The sequence below is a fragment of the Eriocheir sinensis genome, chromosome 38 (assembly GCF_024679095.1).
Source record: "Eriocheir sinensis breed Jianghai 21 chromosome 38, ASM2467909v1, whole genome shotgun sequence".
Taxonomy (NCBI): Eukaryota; Metazoa; Arthropoda; class Malacostraca; order Decapoda; family Varunidae; genus Eriocheir; species Eriocheir sinensis.
Window position 1 is genome coordinate 2,276,731 of NC_066546.1, and position 17,585 is coordinate 2,294,315.

Sequence of the window (17,585 nt, forward strand, 5' to 3'; positions counted from 1 at the left end):
GGGGAGGGACGACTTTTACACCAGTTTGACTCTGACACGAGTATGTACGGCATATATATATACATAACATATATTACATCCCCTTCCTCCTCTATAATTAAAGATTTACATTGCATAAAACTGATAAATTAACCTCTATGGAAAGACTTCTTAAGGTCCACGAAATGTCATTCTGGCTGCGTCACGCTGCAGGGGATGAAGCTGACGCACGCACGACAACACCCTGGAGCTGCCGTTGTCACTGTTGATATGCTGGGTGTGTCGCAACAACAGTCTGCCGCGCGGGACTCCCTCGCCTCTGTCTCAAAGCTATCATGGCTCTGATCTTTCTTTGGGGGTTCCCCGAGGAGAACATCTCGTGCTAAAAATGTGAACGGCTGAAGCTACGGAAGTCAATCGCTATACACGCTCTGAGAAAGTAGTATGAAAAATCACAACTGAAAAATTGCTGTGGTAAAATGATGATGGTAACATTATCCTTCACTGAAGAATAAGATGCATCCCCACCGAGGAGCGACTGTCTTCTGTGTTGGTTTGTACCAGTACGTGCTTACACTTGACGCAGCACTGTTGTGGCTCGGCCCACCGCCCACGTACAGGACATGTCGGGGAGGACCAGCGCACCCAACTCAAGGGAAATGAAGATAAACTCTCAAAGAAAAATGGAACTAATCACCATAAACAAAGGAAGGCTTTGACAGAATAAGAGAATCTTCCAAAAATAAAGTTTAAAAAAATGCAACATGGTCATTCACTTTAATAAACTCAAAAAACTAAAGTTACCCCAAAATACTCACCAAGAGAATACCAATAATGAAAATTTGTTTAAATAATACAACAAACAAACATAACAGTAAACAACATGCACCTATAACTCCTGAGAAACAAAGGACCCATCAGACAACACCCAACATGAAAAAAAAAAAAAAAAAAAAAAAAAAAAATTCATAGAACCAAATATTGGACAAGGTAACAAACTAAGGTAAAGCCAAGAATGATGAAAATCAAACCATATTAATGGTGCAACATAAATAATAAAATGAATAAAAAAATGTATGAATACACATTGAACCCAACATTACATATAATACAAGGCATGACTGAAAATAAACCCCCGACTAATGAACACTAAACCATAATAAGGCTGCCCAGTTCACTCCCTCTTGTGTTGTGGCCCGTGGTTGTGTTGTGGTGGTGGTGGAGGTGGTGGTGTGTGTGGGTTGTGGGATGGTGGGGAGAGGCTCACTGTGCTCTCCTATGTGACTCACAACAGCTCGGGCGCCTGCGTCAGGCACCCACCACTGGCCGGTTGCGTTCCTGGCACAGCCAATAGAAAAATACACAAGACACCTTCAGATGCCTACATCAAGTTTTTCTAGCTGCTCGTGGAGGCCATGGGGGACATAGGTGAGACAGGCGTCCGTCCATCCCTCAAGCACCCGTTGATGGTGGCCACAATCTTCCTGGGCCCAGCTTCGTTCCGGTGTTCACATAGCCATATACCCTGCAGGGGGACAAGGGGGTTAGTGACGCTGCTAAATGCTGAGCCTTGGGCCGTGCCAGGCAACCTGTCCACTCGCCTTGCCTCAGGCATGGAGTCATTGACGAGTGACTGAGGTTAGTTCTGTTGTATTGATTGACAAGATGACCTGAAGGATGACAATATTCACATTTGCAAATAGAGGTTGGATGGGGTTCACGTGAAGCCAATGCTGCCCTGGAGGAGAGCCGAGGGAAGGGGCGAGGACAAGTCACCAGGCAGACTATAGTTAAGCTGACACCAACTGTGGCTGCCTGTCCTAGACAAGTGTAGCTCACACACACAGTGGCTCTGTGCTACAAACCAAGCTATCATTGTAAAGTATGGGCTGCTGATCACAGTGTGACTTCACATGACCTTCAGAAATAACTTTTTGGGGTTTGTTTTTACAGCAAACTTACGGACCACACTGACAATGCAAAACTTTAACTTTTTACTATACAGTGAACCCTCAATGTCATGGAATAAAAGAGAGGGAAGGGCTGTCCGAAGAATTCACAAATTCAAATTTTTGGAAAATTAGAAATATGAAATAAATGTCATGACTGAAAAAAAAATTAGGGACATACCAATGTATCGGTATCGGTATCGGCACATTTTAAGAGTATCGGTATCGGCTGATTTTCGCCCAATACTACCGATACTTGAAGCGTATGTCACATGTCACTCGTCGCAAATAATTTTGTTCAACAGAAATTGGATTTTGTAAATTGTTGAAAAAATATTAGAAAAGTGTAATTATCTAGTATCATGACACTACATAGTTTGGAATTTCCCGCGATTTAATTTTCATCACTTCAAACGATAAGATTCACATTACTTTGAATACAAGTATATAATACTTAGTATACAGTATAGCCTTTGGTACCGCGGACACATACAATACAGGTTTAGTACTAGAAGCTTCGGCGCGGGATTGGTGGAGCCCCTCCACTCGCCTCATTTGCCTGCCTCAGTCAGTCAGACGGTCGCCCCACAATGGGGCACGCTGCCCGGGTCTAGGGATTTCTTCAGTCTTCTGCCTAAATGTATGGCAATTAAGGTAAAGCTAACCTAGCTGAGTCAACTAGACCTCGTGAGGCGCCTCCTCCCTCGCCCCTTGTCGAAACTTATGGGGGTGGGTGTTAACACTTCCCTTCTATGGTGGAACAACTAGTGGGTCTTTTTTTTTCCTTAACATTTGATATTGCCCTTTAGCTGCTGGAATTGTTGTATAAAAAAAAATCAGCGTACAGGTATCGGAATCAGTATCGGTCAAATATTGGGGTATCGGTATCTGTAAAAATTTTGGTATAGCTACATCCCTAAAAAAAAATAATAATAAATAAAATCTGCAGTCAACAACCCCATAACACTTAGTTTAGCTTGGCTTTCTGGCACCACTTTTTGTTTACATGGAGCTGGCACAGCCTTCCTTCCTCTATGTTATTGTGATGGTGCAGAGACACAAACAGTGCTAGTCCTGCCTCAATCCTTTTGTATGACATGTGTCGGCGCAGAGCTCTGGACCCTTCCACCCCATGGCCTGGTGCAATAACAAAAAGTGATGGCACATGCACACAGAGTGCTGGAAGATCAGTCTGCATCTAATAAAGCTAGTTTTGAAGCCACAGCTGGTTGTATAAATTACACAAGACCCTACATTTAATCCATTTCTTTGTAAGGATTTCCTTATAAAGTGAGACCTAAATTTAGGACATTTTCCATATAACACGGTTACTCCCAAAATAACGTGACTTATGACAGGCATGATAAAAAAACACTCCGTGCGGCAGTGAGGCCAGTCAGTCAAACACAAAACAGAATCAAGCAATGAAGGTGTAGAATAAACACAATAACATGCCCTGCTCCCTTGCGAGAACTTCCCTCCAGGGGGTGGCCGCAGCAGAAGTGTCTCCATCTCTCCTTGTTCTGGCACTCCCTCTCAGCACATTCAATCCTGCTGCTTCCAACTCTCTTGCTCCAATACTCACTAACCCTGTTGATCCACTTCACAGGTGGTCTTCTGACATCCCCTCCTTCAATCCTTCCTCATACACTCTCTTCACTAACTCATTCTCCCCCATTCTCATCACATGTTCAAACCATCTCAATGCACCATGTTTCACCCACTCCACCACTCCACACCTCCACTCCTTTCGCTGTGGCACCAATTTCAAACTCTTTCGTCTCTGCCTATCAACATCTACCTTTCCTTCCTGCTGGAAGTATGCCTTTGTACAGCCTGTGCCTAAGAAGAGTGACCGTTCCAGTCCCTCAAACTACCGCCCTATAGCTTTACTTTCCTGTCTATCTAAAGCTTTTGAACCAATCCTTAACCAGAAGATTCTAAAGCACCTTTCCAATTCTAACCTTCTATTTGATCACCAGTATGGGTTCTGCAAGGGGCGTTCTACTTGCAATCTTTTTGCTCTCTTAACTGACTCTTGGTCATCCTCTCTTAGCCGTTTCGGTGAAACTTTCTCAGTTGCGCTAGACATATCGAAAGCCTTCGATACAGTCTGGCACAAGTCTTTGCTTTCTAAACTGCCCTCTTTTGGATTCTATCCCTCTCTCTGTTCCTTTATCTCCAGTTTCCTTTCCGGCCGTTCTATCTCTGCGGTGGTAGACGGTCACTGTTCTTCCCCTAAACCTATCAACAGTGGTGTTCCACAGGGCTCTGTCCTATCACCCACTCTCTTCCTGTTATTCATCAATGATCTTCTTTCCATAACAAACTGTCCTGTCCACTCATATGCTGACGACTCCACTCTGCATTATTCAACTTCTTTCAATAGAAGGCCATCCCAACAGGAAGTACATGACTCCAGACTGGAGGCTACAGAACGCTTAACCTCAGACCTTGCTATCATTTCCGATTGGGGCAGAAGGAACCTTGTGTCCTTCAATGCCTCAAAAACTCAATTTCTCCACCTATCAACTCAACACAATCTTCCAAACACCTATCCCCTATTCTTCAACAACACTCAGCTGTCACCTTCTTCACCACTAAATATCCTCGGTCTATCCTTAACTCAAAATCTCAACTGGAAACTTCATATCTCTTCTCTCGCTAAATCAGCTTCCTCGAGGTTGGGCGTTCTGTATCGTCTCCACCAGTTCTTCTCCCCCGCACAGTTGCTATCCATATACAGGGGTCTTGTCCGCCCTCGTATGGAGTATGCATCTCACGTGTGGGGGAGGCTCCACTCACACAGCTCTTCTGGACAGAGTGGAGTCTAAGGCTCTTCGTCTCATCAGCTCTCCTCTTCCTACTGATAGTCTTTTACCTCTTGAATTCCGTCACGATGTTGCCTCTCTTTTTATCTTCTATCACTATTTTCACGCTGACTGCTCTTCTGAACTTGCTAACTGCATGCCACCCCCTCTTCCACGGCCCCGCTGCACACGACTTTCTACTCATGCTCATCCCTATACTGTCCAAACCCCTTATGCAAGAGTTAACCAGCATCTTCACTCTTTCATCCCTCACGCTCATAAACTCTGGAACAATCTTCCTTCATCTGTATTTCCTCCTGCCTACGACTCAAACTCTTTCAAGAGGAGGGTATCAGGACACCTCTCCTCCCAAAGTTGACCTCTCTTTCGGCCACCTCTTTTGATTCTTTTTTTAAGGAGCAGCGAGTAGCGGGCTTTTTTTATTATTGTTTCCTTTATTGTGTGCCCTTGAGCTGTCTCCTTTGTTGTAAAAAAAAAATGAAAAAAAAATAAATAAATACCAAACCACTCATGCTTTCAATACTTTCTCCATCCCATTCGGACACACCACATGCACCTCTTATATAACTCATTTCCACTGCACATATTCTAGATTGCTGTGCTGTATTCCATGTCTACCTCTCTGATGCATATGACAGAGTTGGCAGGATAATACTATTCCTTATTCCCCTCCATACCCACACTTCTTCCTTTCATAACTCTCTCCAATGCACCCACCACCCCACTGCTCTTCCCCTCACCTCATCTTCCATACTGCAATGCTTACATAAAATAGTCCCTAAATTTCAAAACTCGGTCACCTTCTCCATTCTCTCCTCCCCAAACCTTATCCTACACTTCGTGAGAGAGAGAGAGAGAGAGAGAGAGAGAGAGAGAGAGAGAGAGAGAGAGAGAGAGAGAGAGAGAGAGAGAGAGAGAGAGAGAGAGAGAGAGAGAGAGAGAGAGAGAGAGAGAGAGAGAGAGAGAGAGAGAGAGAGAGAGAGAGAGAGAGAGAGAGAGAGAGAGAGAGAGAGAGAGAGAGAGAGAGAGAGAGAGAGAGAGAGAGAGAGAGAGAGAGAGAGAGAGAGAGAGAGAGAGAGAGAGAGAGAGAGAGAGAGAGAGAGAGAGAGAGAGAGAGAGAGAGAGAGAGAGAGAGAGAGAGAGAGAGAGAGAGAGAGAGAGAGAGAGAGAGAGAGAGAGAGAGAGAGAGAGAGAGAGAGAGAGAGAGAGAGAGAGAGAGAGAGAGAGAGAGAGAGAGAGAGAGAGAGAGAGAGAGAGAGAGAGAGAGAGAGAGAGAGAGAGAGAGAGAGAGAGAGAGAGAGAGAGAGAGAGAGAGAGAGAGAGAGAGAGAGATATATATATATATATATATATATATATATATATATATATATATATATATATATATATATATATATATATTGTCTGAAAACGTGGAGGCGGATAATGGTGCGGAACTTTTATTGTCTGAAAACGTGGAGGCGGATTGTAATGCAGATATTATTTTCACTGTGGAAGCTACACGAAGGCGGAGGCGGATATCCAATACATCACTAACGTGGACATTTGGCCTGGAGGGAGGGCGGCTTAGTAGGAAAAGGACGAGTCTGAGACACAAACGGTTTGTGTCTGAACACAGATAAGCATACACAAAATTACTGTTTAAGTGCTACTACAACACATACTTTTGTTCCCATAATATCATTTAAATAATTCATGGTAAATTCTTCTCAAATGGGGAAGTCTGCACATTTCTTATTTCTTCTTATGCATTGGTCATAACAACCACTGTAACCAAATTCACTGCCGGCCCTGTGAGATTTCAAATCCAAAACTATCGTTATCGTATCACATTATATATTACCATATCATCATTATCAATAATTTCTGCTAATATACAAGAGGTTAATGACAAAGCTGTTGTCACATGGAGTGCAAAATTTTAAAAATTTGTCACCCCCGATATCCTCAGCCAATCAGGGGCAAGGAGGAACTCAGTCACTGAGGTGCCACAGGCAATCATTGGGCAGGCTGTTCATGCCCTCAGCCCATCTTGAGCCACCAAGAATTAAGGCAGCTGAAGGCTGATGCTGCCAACAAGCAGTTGTACTGCCGCTGCCTTCAGCCCAGCAGGGGCCAGGAGGGGCTCAGGCTCCTGCCTGCTGCACTCATTAATGTTACTTCACATGTTATTGTTTACCTAACATTTTTCAATACCTGTTCCATGTTTGTTTGACTGACTTGCCTCACTGTCACGAGGAGCAGTTCAACATCACGTGGCATGTAAATTTGCATTAAAGAGAAAAGATTTATATAAAACTGATATGACCCTTGTTCAAGGTCTCACATTAAATAAATAATTTTTAATTGATATTATACTGTAAACTGGTACTCAACAATCTGACTCATAAACAACAATCCATTAGTAGTGAAACTGCCAAGGAAAACAACAACACTTACCTGCCAAGTTCCTAAATTAAGTTTGCCTTCTGAAATGGGTAGTGTGAGGGAGGAACCTATAAAGCAGGCTTTTACATGGGCCGGCTGGAGGGGCGGGAGAGAAGGGAAAACATCAGTCAGTCGCTTCATCAGGGAAAGACACAAACATTTGTTATTGATAAAATGATACTCAGCTTTCATTCAGCCAAAAAATTTGCTTTGTTTGATATACACACACATAGATTTCTCATATATATATGTATGTATATGTATATATATATATATATATATATATATATATATATATATATATATATATATATATATATATATATATATATATATATATATCCTGTATATACTCGAGTAAAAGTGATTCTTTTAACATTTATAAGGCCATGTTTAGGGAGTTTGCTTTAATATGGATACAACCTTTTCAAGGGAGTCAATCCCTTCCTCCGCTGAACACATCCCGGCCTTGGGGCTGACTTTTGCAGGAACATATATAGCATCACATGAGTTATCTTGCCTATACTTAAGTGTTGTGCTACGGTTGTGATGGAAAATTAATTTAAAAATGTAATTTTCAATAATAGATGCTGCCTCAATACTAAGCAAAAGTAGCAACACTGTGTGGCTTGCCAAGTGACTCTGCCACTACAATGGCTGACAATCTGACGTGCCTCCCCTGGGGAGACTGACGGCAAGCACCGGCCTTGCAGCACCACCACGCCGGGGCAGGAGACACACACACACACACACACACACACACACACACACACACACAAGAACAGACCAGTCACAAGCAGCTTTCCTCTGGCACACGCACACATGCATGCACACACGCATGCATGCACACACACACACACACACACACACTACTTTTTTTATAAATAAATAATTATCATTAATAATAATATTGGTAATAATAATAAAAATAACTACTAGTCATTGTAATTCTTATGATCATTATCATTATGGGAAATGAAAAGAGACACAAGTGCATCAAAGTGAGGTTCCTGGTGACTGGTTTTGGTTAAGCCTCAACAGGGGGCCTGAGGAAGCTCGGGTGGTTTCATGCCCTGTAAGTCCAGCCACAGACAACCCAGCCGGCAGGCCAACCAGAGGCGTACGGATGACTGATCCAGGTGGGGACCTACACATCTGTTTCCTCCATTCTGCCCACTGGATTGCCTGGGATGGGCTCGTAAGGTGTGACAGCACCAGAGCCTCCTCAGTCTCCCTGAAAAGACATCTGCAAAACTGGTTAGGGATAACCTCACCTCAGACCATCTGTGTCTCCTTGCACCTCCTCCAACTTGTCGGTAATGTCCCATCATTATCATTACTGGCAATATGAGACAAGCTGCATTAACTCAGCCGTGTCTCAACCACTTAGGCAGTGTCTACCTCAGCCTTGCCCACACAGAGGTCTGAGGTGACTGAGTGACAAGGTCAGCTGAGTGACAGGGTGAGACTCACTTTTAAACCTTTGCATGGCCGAGGTAGCGGTAGACACCACTTATGGGTATGATAATTGGTTAACTCATTATCATCATTGTTACTATTGTTATTATTCTTACTGCTATTATCATCACTATCCTTCTCAATAACCTGGTACTACACACACCCTCTGGTTCAACATAAGCCAATGAGTTCCACTCATGTCTGGAAACATTCTTCACCCATACACAAACACCCCCCCAGGAGCTCCACAGCCGTCCTAAGTGTGCACCGGCAACGTGGCCACTCAGCTGCTGGCAAACCAACAACAGGATGGCGTGATCCACTCTATTGATTTAGTTTTGCCTTTCTAAGTGATCCCCCCCCTTCACACACACACACATGCATGTACCCTTACACACACACACACACACACACACACACACACACACACACACACACACACATGGGACATAAGCATAAACACAATGTGACAACTCCAGACAAGTTATCCACTAGGGAGTAAAAATAGATTAGCAGTATAATCATTAAAAATATGAATTACCACTAAAAAAATTGAGCTAAACAACTTTCAAAATTTGACAGGCAAGACTAAGAAAGGGGCCACATTTTATCATCATGTCATGCTCACCATCATGATCCAGCCCTAGAGTAGCAATGTTATGATCTACTTGTCAAGCCTGCCGCCCCTGCTGCACCCAGTCAGGCCACCACACTACCCGTCCAAGTGTGTCTGATGCCGGACCTAATGTCAGCAGGGGCCACCCACCCCTGCCAACCATCTAACACTTACAGCTGGGCTTCTCAAATGGGGTTATGGCAGCACTGCAGGGTTATGCAACAGTAATTATTTCATTTTAATTATTTATTTGTTTAATTTTTTTTTTAGGTGCTGCCTGTAGTGCCGGTGGGCTCTCCTGAGGCACCTTTTGGACAGCCCCAACCCATTAATGGTGCAGGTGAATTTTATTTATGGTGGCTGCAATGAATTATGACCCTTTGCTTGGCCCATGCTGGCCCGGGTGCTCCACTTGAACAATGTCGCTAAAGTTAGGTTTGGGTAGCATGTGGATAATCTTCAGCCACTTGGCGGTGATTTAAAAAATCAGCTTGTTTTGGTGGGACTCGAACCTAGGTCCATGGGCTCACCACGCCTGCATGCTGACCACTCGGCCACCGCCTCCCCTTTGGGGGGTACACAATGTATATCAGAACACCTGTTTGGTGCAAGAGTTTACTTCACATAGAAGAATGTATTGGAAATGCCACAGGGGTAGCATTCTTCCCCCTTACACAAATGCACCATTCCCTTCCCAAGTCGTCGTCATCATCATCATCATCATCATCTATTTAACGTCCAGTTTTCCCATAATTTCTTATGAGGTTAGACAGCCAATGATACATTTCTAACTATTTCCTGAGTGTGCACTGCAACTCATTTAGCTTGTAATACATGTCTCTCAGGTTATAGATAATAGACTAAGCCAAGCTGATTTTATATTACTATTTATATTTTCTATGTGCAGGCCCTCAGCCCCAATAAAGGGTGCTGGTGTTGGGCCCCTGCCCATTAGTGGAGTGTGTTTTCATGGTGGCACGCACCATCTTATGTAAACCTTGTTTCTATTTAACCCTTCTAGTGTATATATCCTGGGTCAGGATTGCAAGACCCGCACCAAAAACCTCGAGCTGGTGCATCCGTTAGCAGAGTTTGAGAACCACTGGCTTGCAGGATGGTCTGACCTGTCCTCATCACTCATGGTAACTTGCAAATGTCATTGCAAGGCTGCTAGCAGTAACACTGCTCTGTCTCCACCTCTGAAGTTTCTGGTCATTACACAAAACAAAGTGAAGATTGTGCTTTTGATCAAAGAGGTGAATACATTGAAGGTGATGGTAGTGTTTAAACTACAATGACTGCAGTTCTGAATACCACAAGTAACTGTTGTTGTGCCCGGGACATTCACTAGAAGCATGCTGAACCCTTATGACTTTAGATCAACAATACAACAAACTTCATCCAGCAGTGCCCTGCAAAGTGTGGCATCAGAGAATGTGATTCACTGCCAGCACGAGCTGTAAGACAGCCAAACAGCCAGACAAAAATGATCTAGTAGAGTGAGCAGGTATCAAAACAGCACAGGCCACACACCAAATGAACATTTGAAGAGAAATTGAGTAATGACAGCAATAATCAAACAGAACAGCTAACTGGCTACATGTATCAAACAGCAGGGATTCAATTAGTGCCCACTCGTGTATCCATCAAAGTTTTGCACTACTGAAGGACACACTGAGGTATTAGAAACTCTGGCATCATCATTATAATGTTACACGCCAGTGGGATGGAGCTGTTAGTCCAGCACTGCTGCCGTCTAAGGCAGGATAAAAGTATTTTCCAAAGTTCTAAGTAAAAGAATACTTATAAGCTAATACACATTATGTTACTTATGCACACTTCCTTGGCTGATTCCTCCACAGAAATTATCACATAAACACTTCATCCTGGAACTTAATGTGTGGAACAATTATGTTAGCACTACTCAACCACAGTGGGGTGGGTGAGGCTGTGTGACTGCTGGATGCTTGTCTTGGGGTGGACAGATGGGAAGGTGAGATGTGATGGGTAGCAGCACTAACCAAAAACACATCAGTATAGAAAAAGGAGTGTATTTTGTCTGCTTTTTCCAGTGGAAAGGAGGCCAAGATGTAAGAGTAGTCAATCCAGTACAAGTACAAGACCATGAGAGGACAACACGAGGCTACGGAATGAATATGTTAAAGATATGAAGAGAAGAGAAAATTAAATATGTAAAGATACGAAGAGGAGAGGATATGAAGTGTGTAAATAATGTTGTGAATAAATGAAGAGATGAACCTAAACCATTACAAGATTTATAAACACTAAGAACAAGGGAGTATATACCTACTGAAGGTAGGAGGCGACCTATATGAGGAGATAATGGACATGTGTAAGATAATAAATAACAGCTTCCAGTCACTCTTAAAGGCAGGGATGTTTGTGGAGCCTTTGATAGGAGAAAGTCATCTTTGAGAGGATGAGTCACAAGTCAACATTGATGACATTTAAAAATCATGAAGGAAATACATGTGAGAGACAGTGGGAGCAGATGGTGTGTCATGATGGATCTGAAGGGAGTGTGATGAACAAGTAGCACAACCAATCACTGTGTCATCGGAGGAGGTGCCGCAGGAATGGAGGAGAGGAAACATCTTCCTGATGAGCGGGAACATAGATAATCCTCATAGTGCCAGACCAGTGTCCCTAATCAGTAATAAAAATAAAGTATGTGGAAAATCATTAGGAAAAGATGGGTTTAGTTTTTGGAGATGAACTGCTGTTATTAACTGAACATTTTAGTCATTCAGGGGGAATTTTTGTGTACATCCCGCCTGTTTAGCATTTATACCAGTGGTGAATAATATTCAAAAGAGAAGACCGTATATACTTGGACTAAACCCCCTTCACTCCGGCGACGCTGATGTCAGCGTCCAATGGCGTCGCCGTTAGTCCTCTTCTAAACCTCTTAATCCTCTTCTAAACCTCTTAAGAGGAATTTAGAGGAGGATTAAGAGGAATTTAGAGGAGGATTGAGAGGTTTAGAAGAGGATTAATCCTCTTCCATTTCCTCTTGACCCTTTCCATACTGTGACGCCAACATCTGCGTCACGGATGGAAAAGGTTAAAGAAAGCTTCTGATAAAGTGCCAAATGAGACATAACAGAAATTAAAAAAATACAGAAAAGAATTCACGATTGTAAATATGGAGAGAGGAATATTTGTAAGAGAGAGAAATAAAAACTGTTATGACGGCCACAGCTTCCTCTTGAAAGAGTTACATGTGGAGTGCCTCAGGGCTCGGTTTTGGCTCAAATAATGTTTTTGATTTTAATCAACGATATGCCGAAAGGAATAAATAGTTACATGAACATGTTTGTTGATGATGCAAAAATTACAGAGGTAGGCAATGACAGCTGCAATGAATTGCAGAAAGATTGGACAAAATATACAGATGGAGTCAAACCTGGGAGATGGAGTATAATGCCCTAAAATACCATGTTATATGGGAGAGTTAATTAAATGAGGACTAGATGGAATTATAAAATGAGTAATGAAAAGATTGGTTGAATAAAGAAAGAAAAGGACCTAGGAGGGATAACACAAGGCAATCTATCACTGAGGCACTACATGATTACAGAAGCAATATGCAGATTACTCATGGAGGTGAGTGGCTTTAAATTACATTGATTATGTCTATGATACAATCCAGGCCTGAAGGCCTGAATGTGCAGCTGTGGTGTGGTCACCAACCAGGAAGAGCCACAACAAATATCCAGCTGTGGTGTGGTCACCAACCAGGAAGAGCCACAACAAATATACAGCTGTGGTGTGGTCACCAACCAGGAAGAGCCACAACAAATATCCAGCTGTGGTGTGGTCACCAACCAGGAAGAGCCACAACAAATATACAGCTGTGGTGTGGTCACCAACCAGGAAGAGCCACAACAAATATACAGCTGTGGTGTGGTCACCAACCAGGAAGAGCCACAACAAATATACAGCTGTGGTGTGGTCACCAACCAGGAAGAGCCACAACAAATATCCAGCTGTGGTGTGGTCACCAACCAGGAAGAGCCACAACAAATATCCAGCTGTGGTGTGGTCACCAACCAGGAAGAGCCACATAATGAAAATAGTGAGAATTCTAAAAGATGCAGCAAGACTGGTCTAGTGCTGACACTTTAGCATTGAGCCAAAGGGATCCCTCAGTGACTTAAAGCCTTTCAGGGTCATCTCAGGCCATTACAGTAGTGTTGTGCTGTGCTGCTGACAGACTGTCTCCAGTCTTGTATTTGCCACAAACTAATTTTTCTCTGCTAGCCTTTAACATGGTGTTTATTTTATGCCTTGTACAAATTGTTTCATTAAGTTGCACTATGGCAAGGGCAGTGTGGACTCAACTTCTGTATGTGAGAGGAAGTTGAGGAGCCTCAAGAAACAACTTGAAGGGTTAGCAAGTGTTACAATCACAGTAACAGAAGTGCCACCTCATAACACTCGGTGCAGCAGGGAGGGAGCACTTTACACTGTGCATGATGATGCTGAAAAAATTCAGAGAACTGCTGGAAGTACGCTCGAGGCAGAGACTTCAGTCGCACATGACTAGCACGCATATAACAGGAACATGTAACAAAAACTCCTAATCTGAGGCCAAGACAGAACTGGTTTCTATGTGATAGGTGTTGACTCTGAAAGACTTGCCGCACATTTGTGTTAGGAGAAAACAAGGCCATCGAATACAATAATGAATATAACAAATGTGCATGCTGGCATAGGATACATTTATATACCCCTGTTGAATTATTTGAAAACAAGATAAAGCATGTGTGTGTGTGTGCGTGTGCATATGCATGTGCATGTGTGTTTGTGCATCAATATATTTTCATTACAAAAAAAGTTTCGAAGATTGCCATGAAAAATGCAAATAGGTGATTAAGTGAAAAAAACAGACCTTCCCTAACTGAATAAGTGTGTAGGTGTGAAGGTCTGTCAGATGTGAGAGTGGGTGCATGCAGGAGGCACAGACACGCAGCACCGAGGAGGGAGGCTGCAACTTCCACACCAAACAACAACGCACGCACTTCCTTCACACTGCCGTAACATGGAGTCACAGGCGCCCACACTTTTGGTTTACACGAGGCACAATTTTCACTAATGGAAAAAACACATACTGCTGCACATACTTGGCAGCACACACAGGTAAATAAAATGTAGCCCCTTTCCTTTTCATTCCACAAACTTTAAATAGGAACAAAAAACAAAGAAAAGTTTTGGACGGCTAGTATGATGTGCAAAATTGAAAAACAATTTACCATATCATCGGGGCCTTCACAGGAATGTTGGTAATTCAGCCCCTGGAAAAAAATGGAAATCTATGTTAAAAAATAAACAGAACCAAAACACTATTGACGGGTGGCTGTGGCCGAAGGTGTTCTGGGGAGGGGTGGGGAGGGTCTGGAGGCTGGTTACTGGGCTACACAAAAAGGGACAGTCAACAGTGGAAGTTTAGTGAAAAAGGTCATTTGCAGTGGCCCTTCAAAACAGAATGTATGCTGCTGCTGCTGTCCATGCAACTCTACACTTTGGCTAAGACAAGTAGCATGACCAGTTATAAATACAAACAAACCATAGGCTAAGGCTGAGACTCTGCTTTGGTAATAAACAGTTACCATCAACATTGACTCCTTCAGGCCTACTTATCCGCCGGAGAGTCTAAAAGTGAGAGAATAACACAGTTGCTATGTTGCCTCTGCTCGGCCAGACACTCTTAAGCAAGGAGAGCTCAAGTCTAGGGGGAAGTAATGATAAGAGAGCAATGTATATGACTCAAGGCTCTACAAACAGCTAACCTAAGGAGAATGCATTGTCAATTTAGGCATTGTATGAAAAGTGCATTAAAGGCCTGGTACTTTAACACTAGTGATCTCAAGTTCAAAATGTTAAACTCTTTATAACTATTACCACAAACATAAAATATAATGAAGACATTTCCTCTAATTCAAAGTGACAAAAACAAAGGGTGCCTCAACACCATTCTGAGGCACACCCACTCACACCCACACCCACACGCCCTCACACACGGCCACATACCTCAGGCACTATTTTGTTGAGCATCATCTCCATGTCATCTCTGACATATGGATCCCAGTTTTCGTTTAGTGCTAAACTGGCTGATGTGTGAAGAACTGGAACAGAAGGGACAACATTAGCACCACAAGACACAATCGTCATCAAAGTTTTGTATAATGAACAACCATCATAGGCCACATCTAGAAACACACTTGGGGGATCATCAGGACCAAATAGGAGAAGGCTTTGCAATGAAGGATCACTTTGCTCACAAACTGTGCCAAAATTCATCTTAAACCAAGTAATAATTTGGAATAATTTAGAGCGTGTATATTCCCCACAACCCCCCTTGAACATGGCCCTGCAACCCTCACTTAGCCACTACACAGGACCACACCATCAACAATTGTACAAGATTGTGCTTACACTTGTAAGTGTGTGTGTGTGTGTGTGTGTGTGTGTGTGTGTATTTACCTATTTGTAGTCTAAGCTAAGCTCTGATAGTCCCATCTCCATATCTACATTCATTGAGCCTTTCCTTCATTTGATGGACACTGCTCACCTCCACCACTTCTTCCCACAAGCTGTTCCAAGTGTTAACACTTCTATGTGGAAAACTATACTTTTTCAAGTCACTCAAACAGGTTCCTTATTAAGATTCTTTCCATGTCCTCTCAGCCCTTGCGTTCTCACAGTTGAGAAGAGATCATCTCTATCCACCTCATCAAACTTATTTACCAATCTATACATCGTGATCAGATCTCCTCTCTCCCTTCTTTGTTCCAGTGTCATCAAGTCCATCTCCTTCAATCTGTCTTCATACATCATATTCGAGAGTTCTGGGACCATCTTAGTTGCAATTCTTTGTATCCTTTCCAAATTTCTGATATCCTTCTTTTTGTGAGGCGACCACACAACTGCAGCATATTCAAGTTTTGGTCTTATCAGTGTTGTTATTATTTTCTTCATCATTTCTTTGTCCATATAATGGAATGATACCCTTATATTTTGCATCATCCTGTAGGTTTCTCCAAATAGCTTGTTTATGTGCTTTTCTGGGGATAGTGTGTCTTGCATCGTTACTCACAAATCTTTTTCTTCATGTATCACCTTTAAAATTTCTTCTCCCATCCCGTATGTTTTCCTCAGTCTTTTTTTACTTTTCCCCATTTCCATAACATGGCATTTGTTTGAATTAAATTCCATCTCCATTAACTGGCTCCATCTATACACTATCCAGGTCTTTTTGGAGTTCTTCACAGTCTTCCTCCATCTTCACCTTTTTTATTAACTTTTGAATATGATGTATGCAAAAAGGCTCACATAACTTTTTATACCCATCGGCATATCATTTATATATATTATGAACATTATTGGTGACAGAACTGAGCCTTGAGGAACTCCACTCTCTACTCTCTTCATATTTGATTTCTCCTCCCTAATCACCGTCCTCATTTCTCTTCCTGTTAAGTACTAATCCTTCATCCACTCGATAACCTATACGCCCATTCCTCCCCACTGCTGAAGTTTCCAGATTAACCTTTTGTGCGGAACCTTGTCCAAAGCTTTTTTCAAATTGAGATATACACAATCAGCCCAACCTTCTCCCTCTTGCACCACGTCTAGTGCTCTTGAGTAGTATTCTGATTATCTTGGAGACCGGCCTAACATACTAGACCTCTTCCTTACCCTTCTCCTTACTCTGCCAAACTGTTCTCTCCATTGGGCTCCTCCGATCACAACCTTATTTCTGTATCCTGTCCTATCGCTCCTGTACACCCTCTAGACCCACCGAAGAGGCAATGCTTCTGGCATTTTGCTTCAGCTCAGTGGGATGACCTGAGGATGTACTTTTCCGATTTCCCGTGGAATGATTACTGCTTCCAGGAGAGAGACCCCTCTGTGTGTGCCCAGTGCATCACAGAGGTGATTGTCTCTGGAATGGAGGCATACATTCCACGTACTTTCTCTACTCCTCATGCTAAAAAGCCTTGGTTTAATCACACTTGTTCTCATGCTGTCAAAGATAGAGAGGCAGCTCACAAAAGGTACCAGAGCTTTCACACTCCTGCTGACCATGATCTTTACATTTCTGCCCAGAATCGTGCCAAATCTATTCTCCGACTTACTAAAAAACTCCTTCATTAATAGAAAATGCCAAAACCTTGCTTTTTCTAATTCTTCCCGGGACTTCTGGCACCTCGTCAAAAACATCTCCAACTTCAATTCTTCATCTTTCCCTCCTCTCCTTAGCCCTGACAGCAGCACCGCCGTCTCATCTCTCTCTAAGGC

At 42.8% G+C, this 17,585-nt stretch overlaps 1 protein-coding gene across 1 annotated transcript in view; it reads right to left on the reverse strand.

The window, feature by feature from the left end:
* Nucleotides 1-744: 744 nt before the first annotated feature.
* LOC127008534 (UPF0047 protein YjbQ-like) overlaps nt 745-17,585 on the reverse strand; it is a 40,717-nt gene continuing 23,876 nt past the window's right edge. The window contains exons 2-5 of the mRNA XM_050880703.1: nt 15,315-15,409; nt 14,537-14,578; nt 7,199-7,282; nt 745-1,504 (exon numbers count right to left, since the gene is read on the reverse strand). Of these exons, the coding sequence (XP_050736660.1) occupies nt 1,376-1,504; nt 7,199-7,282; nt 14,537-14,578; nt 15,315-15,409 (350 nt within the window). The 3' untranslated portion in view covers nt 745-1,375. The remainder of the gene's footprint in view (nt 1,505-7,198; nt 7,283-14,536; nt 14,579-15,314; nt 15,410-17,585) is intronic.